This window comes from Eretmochelys imbricata, chromosome 1 (genome assembly GCF_965152235.1).
Source record: "Eretmochelys imbricata isolate rEreImb1 chromosome 1, rEreImb1.hap1, whole genome shotgun sequence".
Taxonomy (NCBI): domain Eukaryota; kingdom Metazoa; phylum Chordata; order Testudines; family Cheloniidae; genus Eretmochelys; species Eretmochelys imbricata.
In genome coordinates, this window is record NC_135572.1 from 116,488,416 (window position 1) to 116,504,112 (window position 15,697).

General features: G+C 36.8%; 1 protein-coding gene across 1 annotated transcript in view; it reads right to left on the reverse strand.

Annotated features, from left to right (window-relative positions):
* MRPS9 (mitochondrial ribosomal protein S9) overlaps positions 1–15,697 on the reverse strand; it is a 44,441-nt gene that overhangs the window by 10,096 nt on the left and 18,648 nt on the right. Inside the window, exons 5-6 of the mRNA XM_077814337.1 lie at positions 9,900–9,979; positions 2,196–2,281 (exon numbers count right to left, since the gene is read on the reverse strand). Of these exons, the coding sequence (XP_077670463.1) occupies positions 2,196–2,281; positions 9,900–9,979 (166 nt within the window). The remainder of the gene's footprint in view (positions 1–2,195; positions 2,282–9,899; positions 9,980–15,697) is intronic.

Genomic DNA, 15,697 nt, shown 5'->3' on the forward strand with positions numbered 1-15,697 from the left:
TTCTGGCCCGGATGGACACACATGGGATAGCAGAGATTCACGCTAGTGCTCTAAAAATAGCCATGTGGACAGCGCTTTGAAGTTGCAGCTTGGGTTGGAGCTTCATATTCCAAGCCACAACTTCAAAGCCTTGTCTACATGGCTATTTTTAGAATGCCAGCCTGATTCTGTCCACCTGGGCAGGAAGGCTCACTCCTGCAGGCTCCAAAAGGCTGTGCAGATATATCCTAAAGGGCCTCTCCTAGAAAGGTATGATGAATAAACTCTACACACCATAGGAAACTTTAATCATAAAGAAACATGGACTTCAGTCAACTACAAAACCAAGATAAAAAACTGGTGTACCACTGCTAAAGACAAAAGTCTCATGCTAACACAACTGTCCCAGCTGCCAAAATAGAAGAGCATAGCAAGGTACACTGAAGTAGTTATAATCCCAAACCACAGTGCTGAAGAAAAAAAGATATAGGAAGCTATGCACTCTTCACTGCAATTTACCCAGAAAAAAATCAACACACAAAATTAACATCTAAAATAGAAAAAATTGCAGATCATCATTATGGAGAATTGGAACACTATATAATGCTAGCTTGAAGACACATAGGAGGCGCATCATGAAAGAACTGCAGCCCTGAAAAAGCAACCATTTAACTGGGAGAAAAAGGAGTGGACCGTGAGAATATGACACAGATTTCTTGGTTTCAGTGGAACCTCTCCAACCCGACAAACCTTCTCTGAATCCTGACTGCCCACTCAGTGTATGGAGGAATTACTACAAAAAATTCTCAACACACAACTGGCATCCTAGTTTCTGGATTCCTCAAAGGAAGCAAACTTATAATATTGATTAATTTCAAAGACTGACAAGCAATCCTGACTGCAGCCATTAAAAAGGCTTGTTAACAGACAAATGATCATTATGGTCTTCCAGGAATTTTCCATTGACCTTCAATAGAAATGAGTAACCCATACCCCAATCAGTAAAATCCTCAAGGACAATGGCACTGAACACAGAACCATCTACTGTGAAAACCTTTTGTGGAAAAAAAACTCAGAACACCTTCACCCAACAAGAATATTTAAATATTCTTCTCGATCTGCTTCTAGTCTCAGTTATGTGCTAACCAAAGGTCAGAAGCTAAGAGAGAGGAGAGGGAAATTGTTTCTATTCTTTTCCCTTTTGGAAGAGAAAGAAAAGGGGTAAGGGAAAGTAAAACTACACAGATATGTTGGCACTGGGAAGAAAAAGAGGAGGATGTTAAAAATGGAATGGTTAATATAAACACAATAAGGAACCTATTAGATTCCTTGAGTGTTGAATTACTTATCCATAATTAGGAATTATGATAAAAAATGATTGGTCTTATGACTGAAATGTTAACTGTATTGCCAACTCTTATGAATTAATCATGAGTCACGGGATTTTGGCACCTGCAGGACAAGCTCTCATAATATGAGACGCTCCTCCATTCCTGCTATCTCCAGGGCTAAACTCAGAGGCAGAACCTAGTGCAAGAGCTTGTGGGGCTGAGGACACACACCTGGCCTTGCCACTGAGCTCTGCCTTCACAATTGGATGGGCCCCCTACCTCAGCAGCATCTCCTGTCTTTGTAGCTCATATAAATCTTTACTGAACAATAATAGAAACACTTGATCTACAATCAGAATGCTTTGTGTTTCTTGGATGTTCATTGCTTTGTGAGCTCCATTTTATAGCCCTTGTACTGGAGGGAATATGCTGTGGAATGTGGGAAACTAAGAAGAAGAGACACTATTTTAGGAATGAGGAGAAGCTAAGTGGAGTTTCCATCTGAGCAGTCACGGAGAGGTGTGCATTTTTTGTGACTTAAGGCTGACGTTCCAACTAGAAATTATGACACACACATTGGCAGAGAAGTAGATGGGTATACAGATGTTGTAAAGTAAAAAAAAAACAAAAAACCAAAAAACAACCCCCACCCCTAAAAAACATTTTTTTTTTTTTATCATCTCATGTTCTTTTGGGGTCTGACTAATGATTTTTGATCTCCTGAGGTTGGCAATACTGTGTTACTTCACAGGAATTATTTCAAAATGGTCTCTCCAAAAATCAAATAAAAAATGTTTGAAACCAAGATTGTAAGAAATGCTAAAATAATATATTAAAGCAATTTCAGAAAATGGATACCAATATTAGTGCAAGCCGGAAACTCACATTTGTTTTCTGTTCTCAGCAAGCAAGCCTTGGCCTCTCAAGTGTTCTTGATATTTCTGAATGTCTAGCAGTTTCCCATATATATCCTAAAATATATAGAAATATGCATTAAAGCGTACAGATATTTTATTGTTTACATGGTTTTAAATAACAAAATATTCAACCATTACTTATCTATGTAGTGTATTATCCAAACATCCTGAAGAGTACAAAAAGATATAGGGATGATTGTAAAAATTGCTACAGTATTTAACAACAGTTACAAGTACACTGCAGGTTCAAAATGTATACAAGACCCTGATCCTGCACTCACTACTGCTCATGGCACTAAAGTTAAACATGTGTGTAACTGTTCGAAGGATTGGTGCTTAAGTCATTCTCAAAACTAAAAAGGATGTGGGCAATATATTTATATCTATATAAAGAACACAATTACTGCCTTGAATTTTGAACTGCCTTTTTAGAAAAAGTATTTATATAGTGTAAAAAAGTTCTAAAAAAGTTTACTGCCATGCAACTCTGTTAATCTTGGTGATGATATTTATTATATTTGTATTACAGTAGCACTTAGAGGCCCCACCTGAGATCACGGCTTCCTTGTTCTTGGGGAAGTGCATAAACAAGTCTGCTTTTTAAAAATACTAGTCCGTCAAAAACTCAGCAAGCCACACATACAGTATAGCAAGTATATTTTTGTCACTGATGTATTTTCAAATATGATGTGTAATAATGAATCTGTTAGAAGTTTAGGTTAGGTATCAATATATGCAAAAACGGTTCAGTTTCAGTTACTATTTACATAGAGTTGAGCCCTTTTGTTTGTTGGAATACTTTACGCTCATCTAGAGATTCTTTGCACAGATAAAATGAGGGATTGAGGATACACATTTAGATAAGTTTTTAACTTTCCTTAATTGATTTCTTACCCATTTAGTAAAACTTCTACGTAAGCCCTGTCTACATTAGGAACATTTTGTAAAAAATTCCCACCACTGTTAACACTTGTTCACCTGCAGCAATAGATAGTTTGAGTCAGAGTCCCTTCTCCTTTCTCTCAGTGCATACCGATAGGAGCAGAGTAAAGGTTGCCATAACTGTGCATTTCCATACTTTCAAATGTTAGGGTTAACTTTAATTCTGAATTTCCTGAGTTTCTAGTGCTTGTTTTTTTTATTATTATAACGTTCTTGTAATTCTTTTTAAACCTGAGGTTATTGGTATGTACTCTCAATCTTAATTGTTTTCTTCAAGAATCTAGCTTTCTGATGAAGCTAAATTACCCACAAGTTTAGTGTTCATGCTAAAAAAAAAACATCAAATGCTTTGTGTTACAGCACAACTTAATCCTAAGTAGAATAAGTGAAGACTTTGGGCAACAAGTAATATTTATAAGAAAAACAGAAGTGGTGGTACTACAACTAAACACTGCAAATTCCAAAGAACCCACTTAAATTAGCAAGTGCTGACAACAGAAGGCTTATTGATGAGCACTGTGTACTGGCTTCAATTATTTTATGAAATACAATGGGTGCTAATAAAAACCTCAACATTCACAGCCCCAGCTATCTGCAGCATCAACAGTATATTCCCATATTTAGAACAGGAAATACTATAGTGCTGCAATTACTGTGGAGTGGCAAGGATTAAATTTTTACATTTTATATACTACTTTACAAAAAGTACAAAGTTTAAAACAGTGAAACAGATGAAAACATAGGAAAGCCTCTGAGCTTAGTAATAACCACTGTATAAAGTGCTAATTGTTAAAATACGCAATATCATAATTTGAAATAAGTGAACAAAGATGTTGATGCAACACTTAAATATCATTTAACACTTAAAGAACTTCCTTACAGTAGTAAGCACCCACCAATCATGATTTTAAGTTTCTTTATCTATAAATATACATTCCCAGTAGGGTTGCAATAAAAATATACAGATATTTAAAAGTATCAGAATAAGTTAACCATAGGTTTATTGATTTTCTAAAGTAGTTGCACTCACAGCACTTAAATAAATGATTGTGGAATCAGTTTAAAAGGAATCTGTGATGCAGGCTGGTGCTGAGATTTATAATAATGTAATGAGCAAAATAAATATTTTTGGAACAGCAGCTCAAGTGTATAGAACCTCTGAAGTAAAAAAAAACAAAAACACAAGAAAACCCAAATTGGTTTACAAACAGCTCAGATCAGACTGAACTGTAGCAGTAAGCCTTCCAGTAACTTTTTAATTTTGGGTAGGCACAATAGAAATCAACTAAATATGATCAAATCTATGTAGAATTTTCTCCCAATCTGTAAAAAGAAAAGGAGTACTTGTGGCACCTTAGAGACTACAGCTGTAGCTCACGAAAGCTCATGCTCAAATAAATTGGTTAGTCTCTAAGGTGCCACAAGTACTCCTTTTCTTTTTGCAAAGACAGACTAACACGGCTGTTACTCTGAAACCTCCCAATCTGTGGCATTTGTGTGTGTCCACTTCTATATTTTAACATCTGATATCTTAAGACACAAGAAACATTATTCAAAATATCTGTAAGACTAAAATAAACTGCTCCTACATCCCAATACCTTGTGAGATACCTCAGTGTGATTACCTGGTCTGGTCTCTCACTTTGTAGGCTAGTGAGGTATGGAAAGTGCTACTCAGAGAGCAAGCATCTCACGTCACTCTGAAGCAACTCTTGCAGTTCAGTTAGGATCAGGGTTAAAAGGCAGTCACCTCAAGAAAAACATTCAGAGTAGGGTTGGATGGTGTGAGGTTTACCTGAGAATAGATAGAAAATTTTTGCATCTATGGGGTAGAAGTGTCAGATAGAAGCAAGAAAGCTTAGGTTCTTCTCTGGGGCTAAATGTTTTCTTGATAGCCGGTCAGGTGACTGAGGATATATCTACACTGCAAAGAAAAACCCATGGAACCAAGTCTCAGAGCTTGGGTCAATTGACTCACGGGGCTCAGGCTGCAGGGTTAAAAATAGCAATGTAGACATTCCTGCTTGGGCTGGAGCCCAGACTCCATGACCCCCTCCCCTCCGCTAGGTTCCAGAGCCCAGGCTGCAGCCGAAGTGGGAACATCTACACTGCTATAGCCTCACAGTCTAGGATCCAAGAACCCAAGTCAATTGACCTGGGCTGTGAGACTCAATGCCATGGGGTTTTCTTTGCAGTGTAGACATACCTTATGAGGCTTGTCTCAATAGCACAGAGGACATGAAGAAGTGGGTTTCTATGAGTAGCTTAAGACTTCTGGAAGTGGAATGAATAAAGTTGGGAATGCACAAGAGATTTGTGGCCATTGAAAGGTTTGACCTAGATAGAGCTTGGCAATTAGGAAAGGGGCTGGATTGGCAGCCCTTGTAAATATGTGGGAAGGCTGTTTGCTTGACTCCTGACCCGACAGCTTCTTCTCTTCTCCTGTATAGGCATACAGTACCATCTTCCTATCTGGTGAGAAAGCAGATGCACTGAGGCAGCTGGATCACCTATCTACCTCCCTATCTATCTATTAGAGCACCACCAGGATTTGGAAGGCCTTACTCACTTCACCCTAATGTGCACATAATTTATTGGGAAGGTTAGCAGCTAGTACTAGAATCCTGTGCTAACTACAAAGACAATTGGGATGAGAGCTGCTGTAAGGAAAGAAAGGGAGGAAATACAGTTGTAAGTTTACTGTAAACTGGCCTTAGTCTGAAGTGATTTTAAATTGTAATTAAAATTGCTTTGGGTAATATGCAACAAGTGTAGAGGGAGACCTTGAATAGTCATTAGGCTCAGAAGCTCTACTAGGATGAATGGGTACAGTTCATACTTCTTTTGTTTCACTCTGCCTGTTTGTAGGCTTGGAAGCTTATGGTCACAACTAAAAATCTTTTTTTTAAAAAAAAGTTGTCTCTAAAGGAAACTTCAAAATCTGCATAAAAAAAGTAGGGTTTTCCTAAGAATTTTTGGAAATGCCAGTTCCCCTCAATGTAAGAGTTCCTATTTTCTGGAATGCTTTTATCAGAGTTACTTACTGTCTACATGAAAAAAATCTAGACTAGGGAAAAAGTGGAATGCCATAAAAAAAGTACTTCTACAATCAGTGTACATCTTATGGTAGGAGAGGTCTTCTCATGAAATACAGGTGCCAATACGTTTCGGTTTTGCTTCCAACTTTCATTTCTCTCATGGGATGAAATTTAGGTGACAAAACTTTATGGACAGGAGTAGTTCTACTACTTCATGGGACTACTCATTCATAAAGGTAAGCACATGCATAAGACTTTGCAAGATTCAGGACTTAAGAGGGTAAGATGCAATCATGATGTTAAATGCTATTTTGCAAAATAATCATATATAATGCCAAACAATTACATCTAACAATCCTAATTTTCCCCAAATTATAGGAAACTACTGTAGAGAGACTCTCTTTTCAGAAGATTTTATTAATCACTTCAAGATGCAATATTCAAACTCATGACTGTACACGTCTGTTGTCTTGTAAACTCAGATATTATGCAAACAAAATACCTGATTTTACAAGACACTAGGCAGCCATAAATGCTCCCATATCTAATGGAAGGATCAAATCCTTAATCTGCACTAGGATGCACTCTTAAGAAGGATTTATTCTTATTACTAAATAAATTGACAAGAATGAGTGAACTGGATCTTTGAAAAGTATCCTCAAAGTATAGAGCATCTTATAAAAAAAAAAAAAATCTAGCTGGGGGGGAGGGGGGGGGGGAGGACACGTTTTAAAAGGACTGGAGGACCCAGAACATCATGCATTAAAATTCTTTAGGTCACTTGGCTACCTTGAAAGTGAGTATTTTTTTACTTTAATTTATTATTTTTAGTTTTTTAATCAAAACACTCAATATACTTAGAATGCCCTGGGATGTAAATGATTTTCTTTGAATACAATTTTGATAAAGGTAGCATAAGGCCACAATGATGTTTCCATTCACTGAGAATTCTGGAAGGGAATAATAATCAGCACTACTACATAAGCTACAAAATTTGTCCAACAAAAAAAGTATAAAATAGGCCACTTTGTCTTGTACATCACATTACAAAACCTGACTATATCACTTGCTAACAATACAATTTTCCATTTCGTATTCAAAGTGCAACATTTTGAATGAGATGAATAGCCACAACACATGTGAAGGGGTTAAATTCTCTCAATGTACGTTAGAGTTACATGCAACAAATCCCTTGCACATCAAGAGGTGAATAAACTGCCCCGTCCCCAAGACTAAACTATATTCAACAAGCAGAACAAAGAGAGCAATGTGAATACAAAGGATATTCAAGTTTTATAGAAGTCTTACTTAATATTCAAGTCATACATTCACATATAAGCTGGATCTTATAAGATGTAGGGTGAATGTATGTATTCACTACTTTTAACAGATGTCTAACATTTTTTATTAGCATTATCTAAACAAATGGCACTGCTGTGACTGGCTGTCTCAACTGCAATTAATAAAATCTGAGATCCCTGTCAGTAAATGCAGTTGTGACTGAAACATTTAGGCCGAATAATCATTTCTTTATCCTATTTATCACTCTTTATGTAACAATTATTTTTTTAAAAAATCCATACAAAGTATTGTCATTCATGCAAATACTGCATTAACATGCAATCTTTTCTTTCTCCCAGCTGTATGAATTACAGTTTTGGTAGTTTAAAAGAAATCTATAATTCTTATAGAACATATTTAGCCTGATGAGAGATTAAAACAATGTTAAGCATTGTATACAGATTTCACCTTTTTTTGCAGCTGCTTAACTAAAAGGATGTTAAATCCTGTTTAATTAATTCTGCTTTATATAATTCTATTTAATGGACAGATTTAGAAATGTCCCAAGAACACTCAAGTACTTTAAAATATCCTACAGTAATGAAATTTGTTTGTCAAGCAGATTTCATTTGAAGACGATTTAATCAAGTGGTATTGTAACAGGATACACACTATCCTTTGGAAGACTATTTCTTAGGCAATCTTACATACTTTTTTAAAGAGGCTAGGAAGAGCTAAAAATAAAATTGTGCTCCTTGTAAAATTTGTAATTTCTTCATTATGATGGAATGCAACAAAACATCTTGCCCTTGGGTTGCTCTGTTTCAGCCAAAACAAATGCAAATGGCTTGTCAGATGACAGCTGTTTGATAAGGCTCCTCTACAAGACCTGCATGCTTTACTTTTTTCCGTGAAACTTGGGATGAAAGGCAGAAGGCAGGAAGAGAATTAATGTAGCATACAGTCTAAAGGCAATGCTACAACCGTGATTAAGTAGAAAAGTTAAAAGGCACAGATTTTCCACAGCCTCGCTGCGTGCAACCCATCCGTGTAACAAGTTGACAGGCCTAGCGCGTCAGCTCCATCATCCTCTCCGACAGCTAAAACGCAGCATTGCATCCCTTTTCAGAGAAAATTTGCGTCTGCACCATGAAGCGTTGTACATTATTTCTTAGCACTGCAGGGGGCTCAAGTCCATATGGAACCTTCACAAATATTACCACAGATCAAACCAGCGGCGTTTCGAGGCAGATTTGACATACCTATTTAAATGAACAGCAGGGGTCCTCAGGCTGCCTCAGGCTGTGCAGGAGAAAACCTCTGTAGAAAGCCTATGCTGCAGCTCCATTACTCAGCAAAGACACACTCTACATTTATCATTCATTTCATTTCTGCCAGGGCAAGAAGCTCATTTGCCCAAGGTCAACAAAAAACGAAAAAAGGGTTTTTTCCAAGAAATAAATGTACCTGACAGGTGGGGATTTTGTCCTTTGGGTTTGTAGAGCACAAATAAACACCAGATAATTCTCAAAAATAAAGAAAAGCTATGTACAGAATTTGATTTTTGGGAAAAGTCCAATAATGTTGTTATAACTTTTTCAAGAGTGCATAATGAGGAAAACAGAATCTGACAGGAGCATCAAATTGAAAGTATCTGACTACAAAAGTGGATCTTTTCTGGTCTCACAGAACCATGCATTAAAGTACTACACTCTCTCTACAAGGCTCTTCTAGGGAGTCAAAGAATTTATGTGCTACCAATGGGCATATTTATAAAAGGGCTCTTCAGAACACACAATAAAGAAGTTGGGACTAGTAGTGTTCTATCAGATGTAGCTTTTATCGTAAAGGTAAATGGACAGAGATCTCATGGTCTTACAACCATACTAACCTAAGTGCACATTGTTTTTTCATGTAAACTTAATCTTCAAACATTTTAAAAAATATAAATCTATTGAGCTACTTAATACAAATTTCCTTCACATTAAATGTCAGCACATTTCTGCAATTCTTCTCTTTAAGATGAAAAACATGTATTTTAAAAAGGACAATGAATAATCCTAAATCTGGTCATCTCTGTTGGATGGACAGTCACCACCGCTAAGCGTTACTGATACTAAATTAAACTACAGTTTAAAATGAAAAATGTTCAGAATATTCAGACCTAATTCCAAACAAAACAAAAAAAAAGGCAAACAAACCATTCGCTTTTAAATTAGGCAACAACTTCTCTCTAAATGAAAGAATAAATATTATGACTTAACAAAACACATTATGTTTCACCTCTAGTAGTGTTATGGTCCATTATGAAATCACTAGGTAAATTCAGAAGCTTCTGAAATGTAGTTCTGATGTAATGTTTTACTTGGCTTAGAGTTAACATTATTTATCATAGACTATAACATACTTACATGCATTAATGAATAAAATGACTGCTTGCCAGTATAAAAGAGAAAGTGAAATGGACGGTGATCTTCTCCCCATTGGATTGCTAATGAAAAGCAAAATTAGACAAAAAAGCAATAATATACAGCAACTAGATAACTGTATTGAAATTGAAGTTATAAACCTCTTTTATAATACCAATTACCTTTTAAAATATCAGAGAGTAAAGATATTTCATGGGTATTCAACCAGTATGGAAAGCTAATATTTTAACATACCTTGTTATATCCCACCTCAATCTGCTAATATAACCAGATATTTTTAATATAGCATTCTAAATCTCTCATTACATAATGGAAGCCCTGCTGTATATCTTAAACAAAATCTCAAGGAACCTATGTAATAGCAATACAGCAAGAGGTGCCAAATTTAGACTAGACATAAATGCACACTAAAAGATAATTATAAGCTATACCATGATTATGAAAAGTGCCAGATTGACAGCTCCAGAAAATAAAGTCTTCTAGAAACAGCAGTACTATATGGGTAGCCGCTGAATAAACTTTATGACATTGCCCTGATAATATATCTCAACTATATTCTAGAGCGAACAGTGTGCAGAACACAGATATTTTTAGGCAAAACGTTTAAAACAATTTCATCTGTCTAATCACAGGAGCCAAAACATTTATGTGATGCTTTAGCAATATAAAAATTATGAACAGATTTATAATTTAAAGGATACTTTCATCTAATAAAAATTTCCTTTATTTTAAAATTAAACTTTTCTGTCATTTTATCTCCTACAGTGACACGTCATCTGAATCTACAAATTGAATCTGAAGCAATTACCAGTGCCACTGCTGGGCAGAGAAGATGTACAGAAGATATTACAGTTAGGCTTGGAAGGATTAGATTTTTATGGGTAAATGTTGATTTCACAAACGAACAAAAATATTTTCTTCAAATTGGCAAAGTAAGGAAAATGCAGCCTCAGAACTTAGAGTTTGATTTAAAGATATTTACTTTGTATATTTTGAAATGTGATATTGACAATTTGTATTTTAACTATTATAAAGCTTTAACTTTTTGACTCTCAAGGTCTACTTTCATTAAATACTTATTGTCCGACCCACCCATAATTACCTAGAACTGCAAAAATTTTAATAGATAAAAACTAAAAAACAATGCTTAAAATCCATAATTTTGTGCAGCTGTGGAAAATCAGTCTTCTCCTGATTCAAGTGTCTTCTTAAGTAGCACAACACTATGCTAACTTTACAGAAGAGAACTAAAATGCGCAAGTACAGGTTCAGAACTATAAGCAGCTTTAGAAAAAATATTTAGTAAAATGCATTTAGCAAATTATTTGTATTAAATTCTGCTGGTTTTAATAGTATAAATTCAAATCTAACAGGTGTGTGTGTGTATATATATATATATATATATATATATATATATATATACACACACACACACACACACACACACACACACACACACACAGGGTGAAATCTTTCTAGAGTGGAAACACTCACTGACTTTAACGGAGCCAAGATTTCACTGATACCAAGTTCAAGCACTGACAATATTTATCAGTAATTTTTTGTCAAATATTCTTCAATAGGAGTACATTACTTAGTGAGTTGATTTATTTATTTATTTGAGGTATTAAACCCGGACACCAAAGCTATACCTGGTTTAGGAAACATGTTAGATTAATTTAGTAAAGTCAAAGCCAGATTCTTGTAGACATTTGCACACATTACAAAACTTCCATGTAATTTGGCATGCCCAGTCTATACTCAAAAGAGGCTAAGATGGGAAGCTGCAGATAAAACTGAGGTGAGTAGAAGCTTACTTAATGCTGGCCTGCAATAATAAATCCTATCTTATAAATGGAAACAGCTTTTTTGTTTTTGTTTCCCCTCTGCCCTCACCATGTACATAGAAAAAGCAGCAGGAATAGGAAACTGACATTACTTTTTTATGAACTGAAAAAGTTAATAAATCCCAACCATCTCATCACCAATGAAGAAGAAACAGTCTGTAGAAGATCAGAGGCAGATGAAAACAAATTCTGACAGACCTGATAAGCACAATATGCATTACAAAGAAGAGTTAAGGGAGGAAAATGGCAGAGGCACTAGTGGTAGGAAAAGACTAAGCTGGCAAAGACAGAAGGAACACTGGTAAAAACTGCCAAATTCAGACATCACATAAGCAACTGCAACTAAACCCATCAAGTGGCTTCTGTTTTCACCATGGTCCATTTCTTTTAAAACACAGTCAATGTGAGTTAGTTAGACTCAACTTTTATTAAAAGATGCAGTTATTGACCACATTTATGATAGTGTTTGTGTATTTCAGTCTGTAAAACTATGAAACTGAAGAAAAAAATAGGGTGATAAGTAGATGTTCATGTTGTGGCCTGATACTATATTAGCTGGTAATGATATAGCTGCTCAGTGATGACTGCTCAAGGACCATTTTGAAGTACAAATTCGTATTTTTGCACTTCAAAGTTCTTAAAGACGTAACTTTTAGAGAATTGAATGACTTCCTTGAAAAATGGTGATCATTACTGACAAGGCTGTTTTTGGCTATAAATACAAATACACCCCACAATCACTAGGATAAGACCAGTGTCTGAGAGAGTTCATAAGTCCTGAAAGCATATGTACTAGTAGCCTAGTGCTGACAATAGGAAATGGCCATCAGACTTTTGATTCACATTTATTATTACCATCTTGCTGCCTCTTCAATTGCAACATGATTTTAGCTTATATTTCACAATGCACTGAAGTTAGAAATTAATGTTTTATACCATTTGAAAACTGATGTTCCAAAATTTCAGATGATATAAAAAGTCGGTTTTTAGCTTTAAAGGTTTTCAGGACAGCAGCTGCTAATATATGAGCATTCATAAAAGGGAGAAAATAAGATATTACTGAGGATCAGAATTGTGTTCTTTGGGGGACTCAGTGGTTCTGGGGATGCAGAACCTTTCCACACTACAGTGGAGTTGCATCTTACATGGGTGTTAGGTTCTGAAGTCAGCGCATAAGGTGAAAATCGTGCATAGTGAAAATTACCCTTGAAAATCTCTCACATCACCCATAAAGTACAGTAGACTGTACATGGTTTTGTGTATACTGTACAACCCTGTACAGTAATATGTATAAATGTACAGTATATAATAAAGAGTACATATGCAAAATATAATTTTACAGTATTTTTAATTACATAAAAGAGAGAAAAAGAATAAAAAAGGAAAACAGTAAACCTAACCACTCATCATTCATCCTGGATATTCTTGCTAGTCTACAACGACAATGATAATAGTGAAGTGGTTGGCTCTGGTTCAGCTCAAAGAAGTTGATTGTGTAGGCTCATCTGCTCCTGGTTGTTTTTTCTTGAAAAATATGGTGATCGGCAAATGTCGCTGTTGTCTCTTGAGCTGCTCAAACATTTCTTGATACGGTCTCAAATAGTCCATAATACTATGTGTGATTTTGAGGCTTCGTTCCATAGAGGGATCATATTCAGAAATTAAATCATTCAAGTGTTTTGTTGCTTGGAACACTTCAGCAAATTTTTGAAGATTCCAACTTGCTGGCTCTTCCTGTTCGTCGTTGTCATCTTAGTCTTCTGTAGACGATTTTTATCAGTTCCTTTAACTTTTCATTAGTCAATGTTTCTCTATGGCCCTCAATTAATTCTTCAATTTCTTCATCACGGATGTCGACGAAGCCACCACCACCCACTTGCCTGGCCACCTGAACAATGCGTTTCACTTCTTTGTCAATGGTCTGGATACCCTTAAAATCATTCACATATTCTTTCCATAGGTTTCACCAACATGCATTGACTGTTTCAGGCTTGACTGCATCCATTACAAGTTTAATATAAGTGATGCAATCGGAGTGTTGGAAGTCCTTCAACATTGCCATCACATTAAGATTGGGATCAGCATCCATAGCGCTACGTATCCATGAGAACGTAAGCCTCGTGTATGTGGCCTTGAAACAGCGAATCACGCTTTGGTTGAGAGGTTGGCGGTGGTATTGGGGAGGAGAAAGATTATTTCAACGTCATTATGCGCAAACCGGAGTGCCTCAGGGTGGCCAGGAGCATTGTCTATGATCAGCAACACTTTAAATTGAAGTCCTTTCTCTTTGAGGTACTGCTTGACCTCCGGAATGAAACACTTGTAGAACCGATCCAGAAATAATGCTGCCATCACCCAAGCCTTTTTATTTGATTGCCAGAACAAAGGCAGGAGATTTTTGTTCTTGCCTTTGAGGGCACGGGGATTTGCATCCCTGTAGAGCAAACCTGGCTTTATTAAATGCCCAGCCGCATTGCCACAAAACACAGTCACATAGTCTTTAGCTGCTTTGAAGCCAGGGGCTTGTCTTTCTGATTTCGAAGTGTGAGTGCCGTTGGGCATTTTTTTTTTTTTTCCCCAGAAGAGCCCAGTCTCGTCAGCATTAAAAACTTGTTCTGGAAGATAGCCCTTTTCTTCTGTGATTTTAATTGTTTGGGGTAGGCTTTTGCTGCCTCTTCATTGGCAGATGCGGCTTCATCAGTAGTCTGCACGTGTTTGAGGTAGAAGCGGTTCCTAAAACTGTTAAGCCAACCTTGGCTGGCTTTGAATTCCTTCTCATCCGAAGGCTGTCCCTCTTCGGCAGGACGTTTGAACTGGGCGTAGAGGCTAAGAGCCTTTTCTTGCAACGTGTTGCCATCAATAGGCACACGTTTACGGTTCATGTCCTCCTGCCATAAGTTTAATGCTTTTTCAGTCTTCAGTAAAGTCTTATCACGCACCTGGGCTCATCACCTTAGCAGTTATTGGAGCACTTGATGCCATGGCTTGACAAATTTCTCTCTTGAATCTTGATGACGCGGATGCTAGATTCGTTGCAGCCATATTTACGCGCCACGTTGGAGACGGATAGACCATCTCTCAATAAGTCCAACACAGCCAGTTTTTCCTCCAGCGTTGGAACAGATAGCTGTTTCTTCAATTGAGCACCAGATGAAGTAGTTAGCTTGCGTTTAGGGGCCATGTTGTACAAAAAATACAATACGTATCTTTAAACACTAGAATCACATTCAGCATGGCGAGATGCCCACACCATGAGAGGCATGCGGGAACTGAGACCGACTGAGGGAACAGCAGATTCACGTCTCCCATCTCACGCTCACTCCGGGGCATACGCTCATTGAGTAGAATGGTGGGCGGAATCTCCCGCACTACAGTATTTAAATTGTTTTTTTCCTTTTTTTTTGCCCAGCGCATATAGTTGAATTTGCGTAAGTTAAATTCGCGTATGATGTGCCTCCACTGTAGTTCACTTCAAGCTTAGGACAGTAGCAACCAAAAGTTGTTGCAATGTTTGTTTAGTGTTCCATATAAAATGATTTTGGTAGTCTAAATTGTTTCCGCTGAACAGATGTCCAACGAACAAAAACCGCTACTGGGAACAAGACCAAAGATTGCACAGGCAAAGAAACTGCAGAGTTGATCCTGCCAGATCAAGGGCAGATAATGGTGGAAAGCGTGCACAGTCTGCACGTTCTGTGCCCATGCTTTGGATAAAGAGATCACTTCAGTTTCCAAGGCTGTCAATCTGCTACTTTTCATAAGCACTGAGTTTACCTGAAAGTTTTGGGTTTTTTTAATTATATTTTATACCAAATACTAATAAAAAAGTAATGCTTTATAGGTTGATCCAAAGCCAACTGAAGGACTCCCATGGACTTCAGTGGCTCTTGATCAGACTATGTTATTAGAAATGTTTCTCAATGGCAGGACATC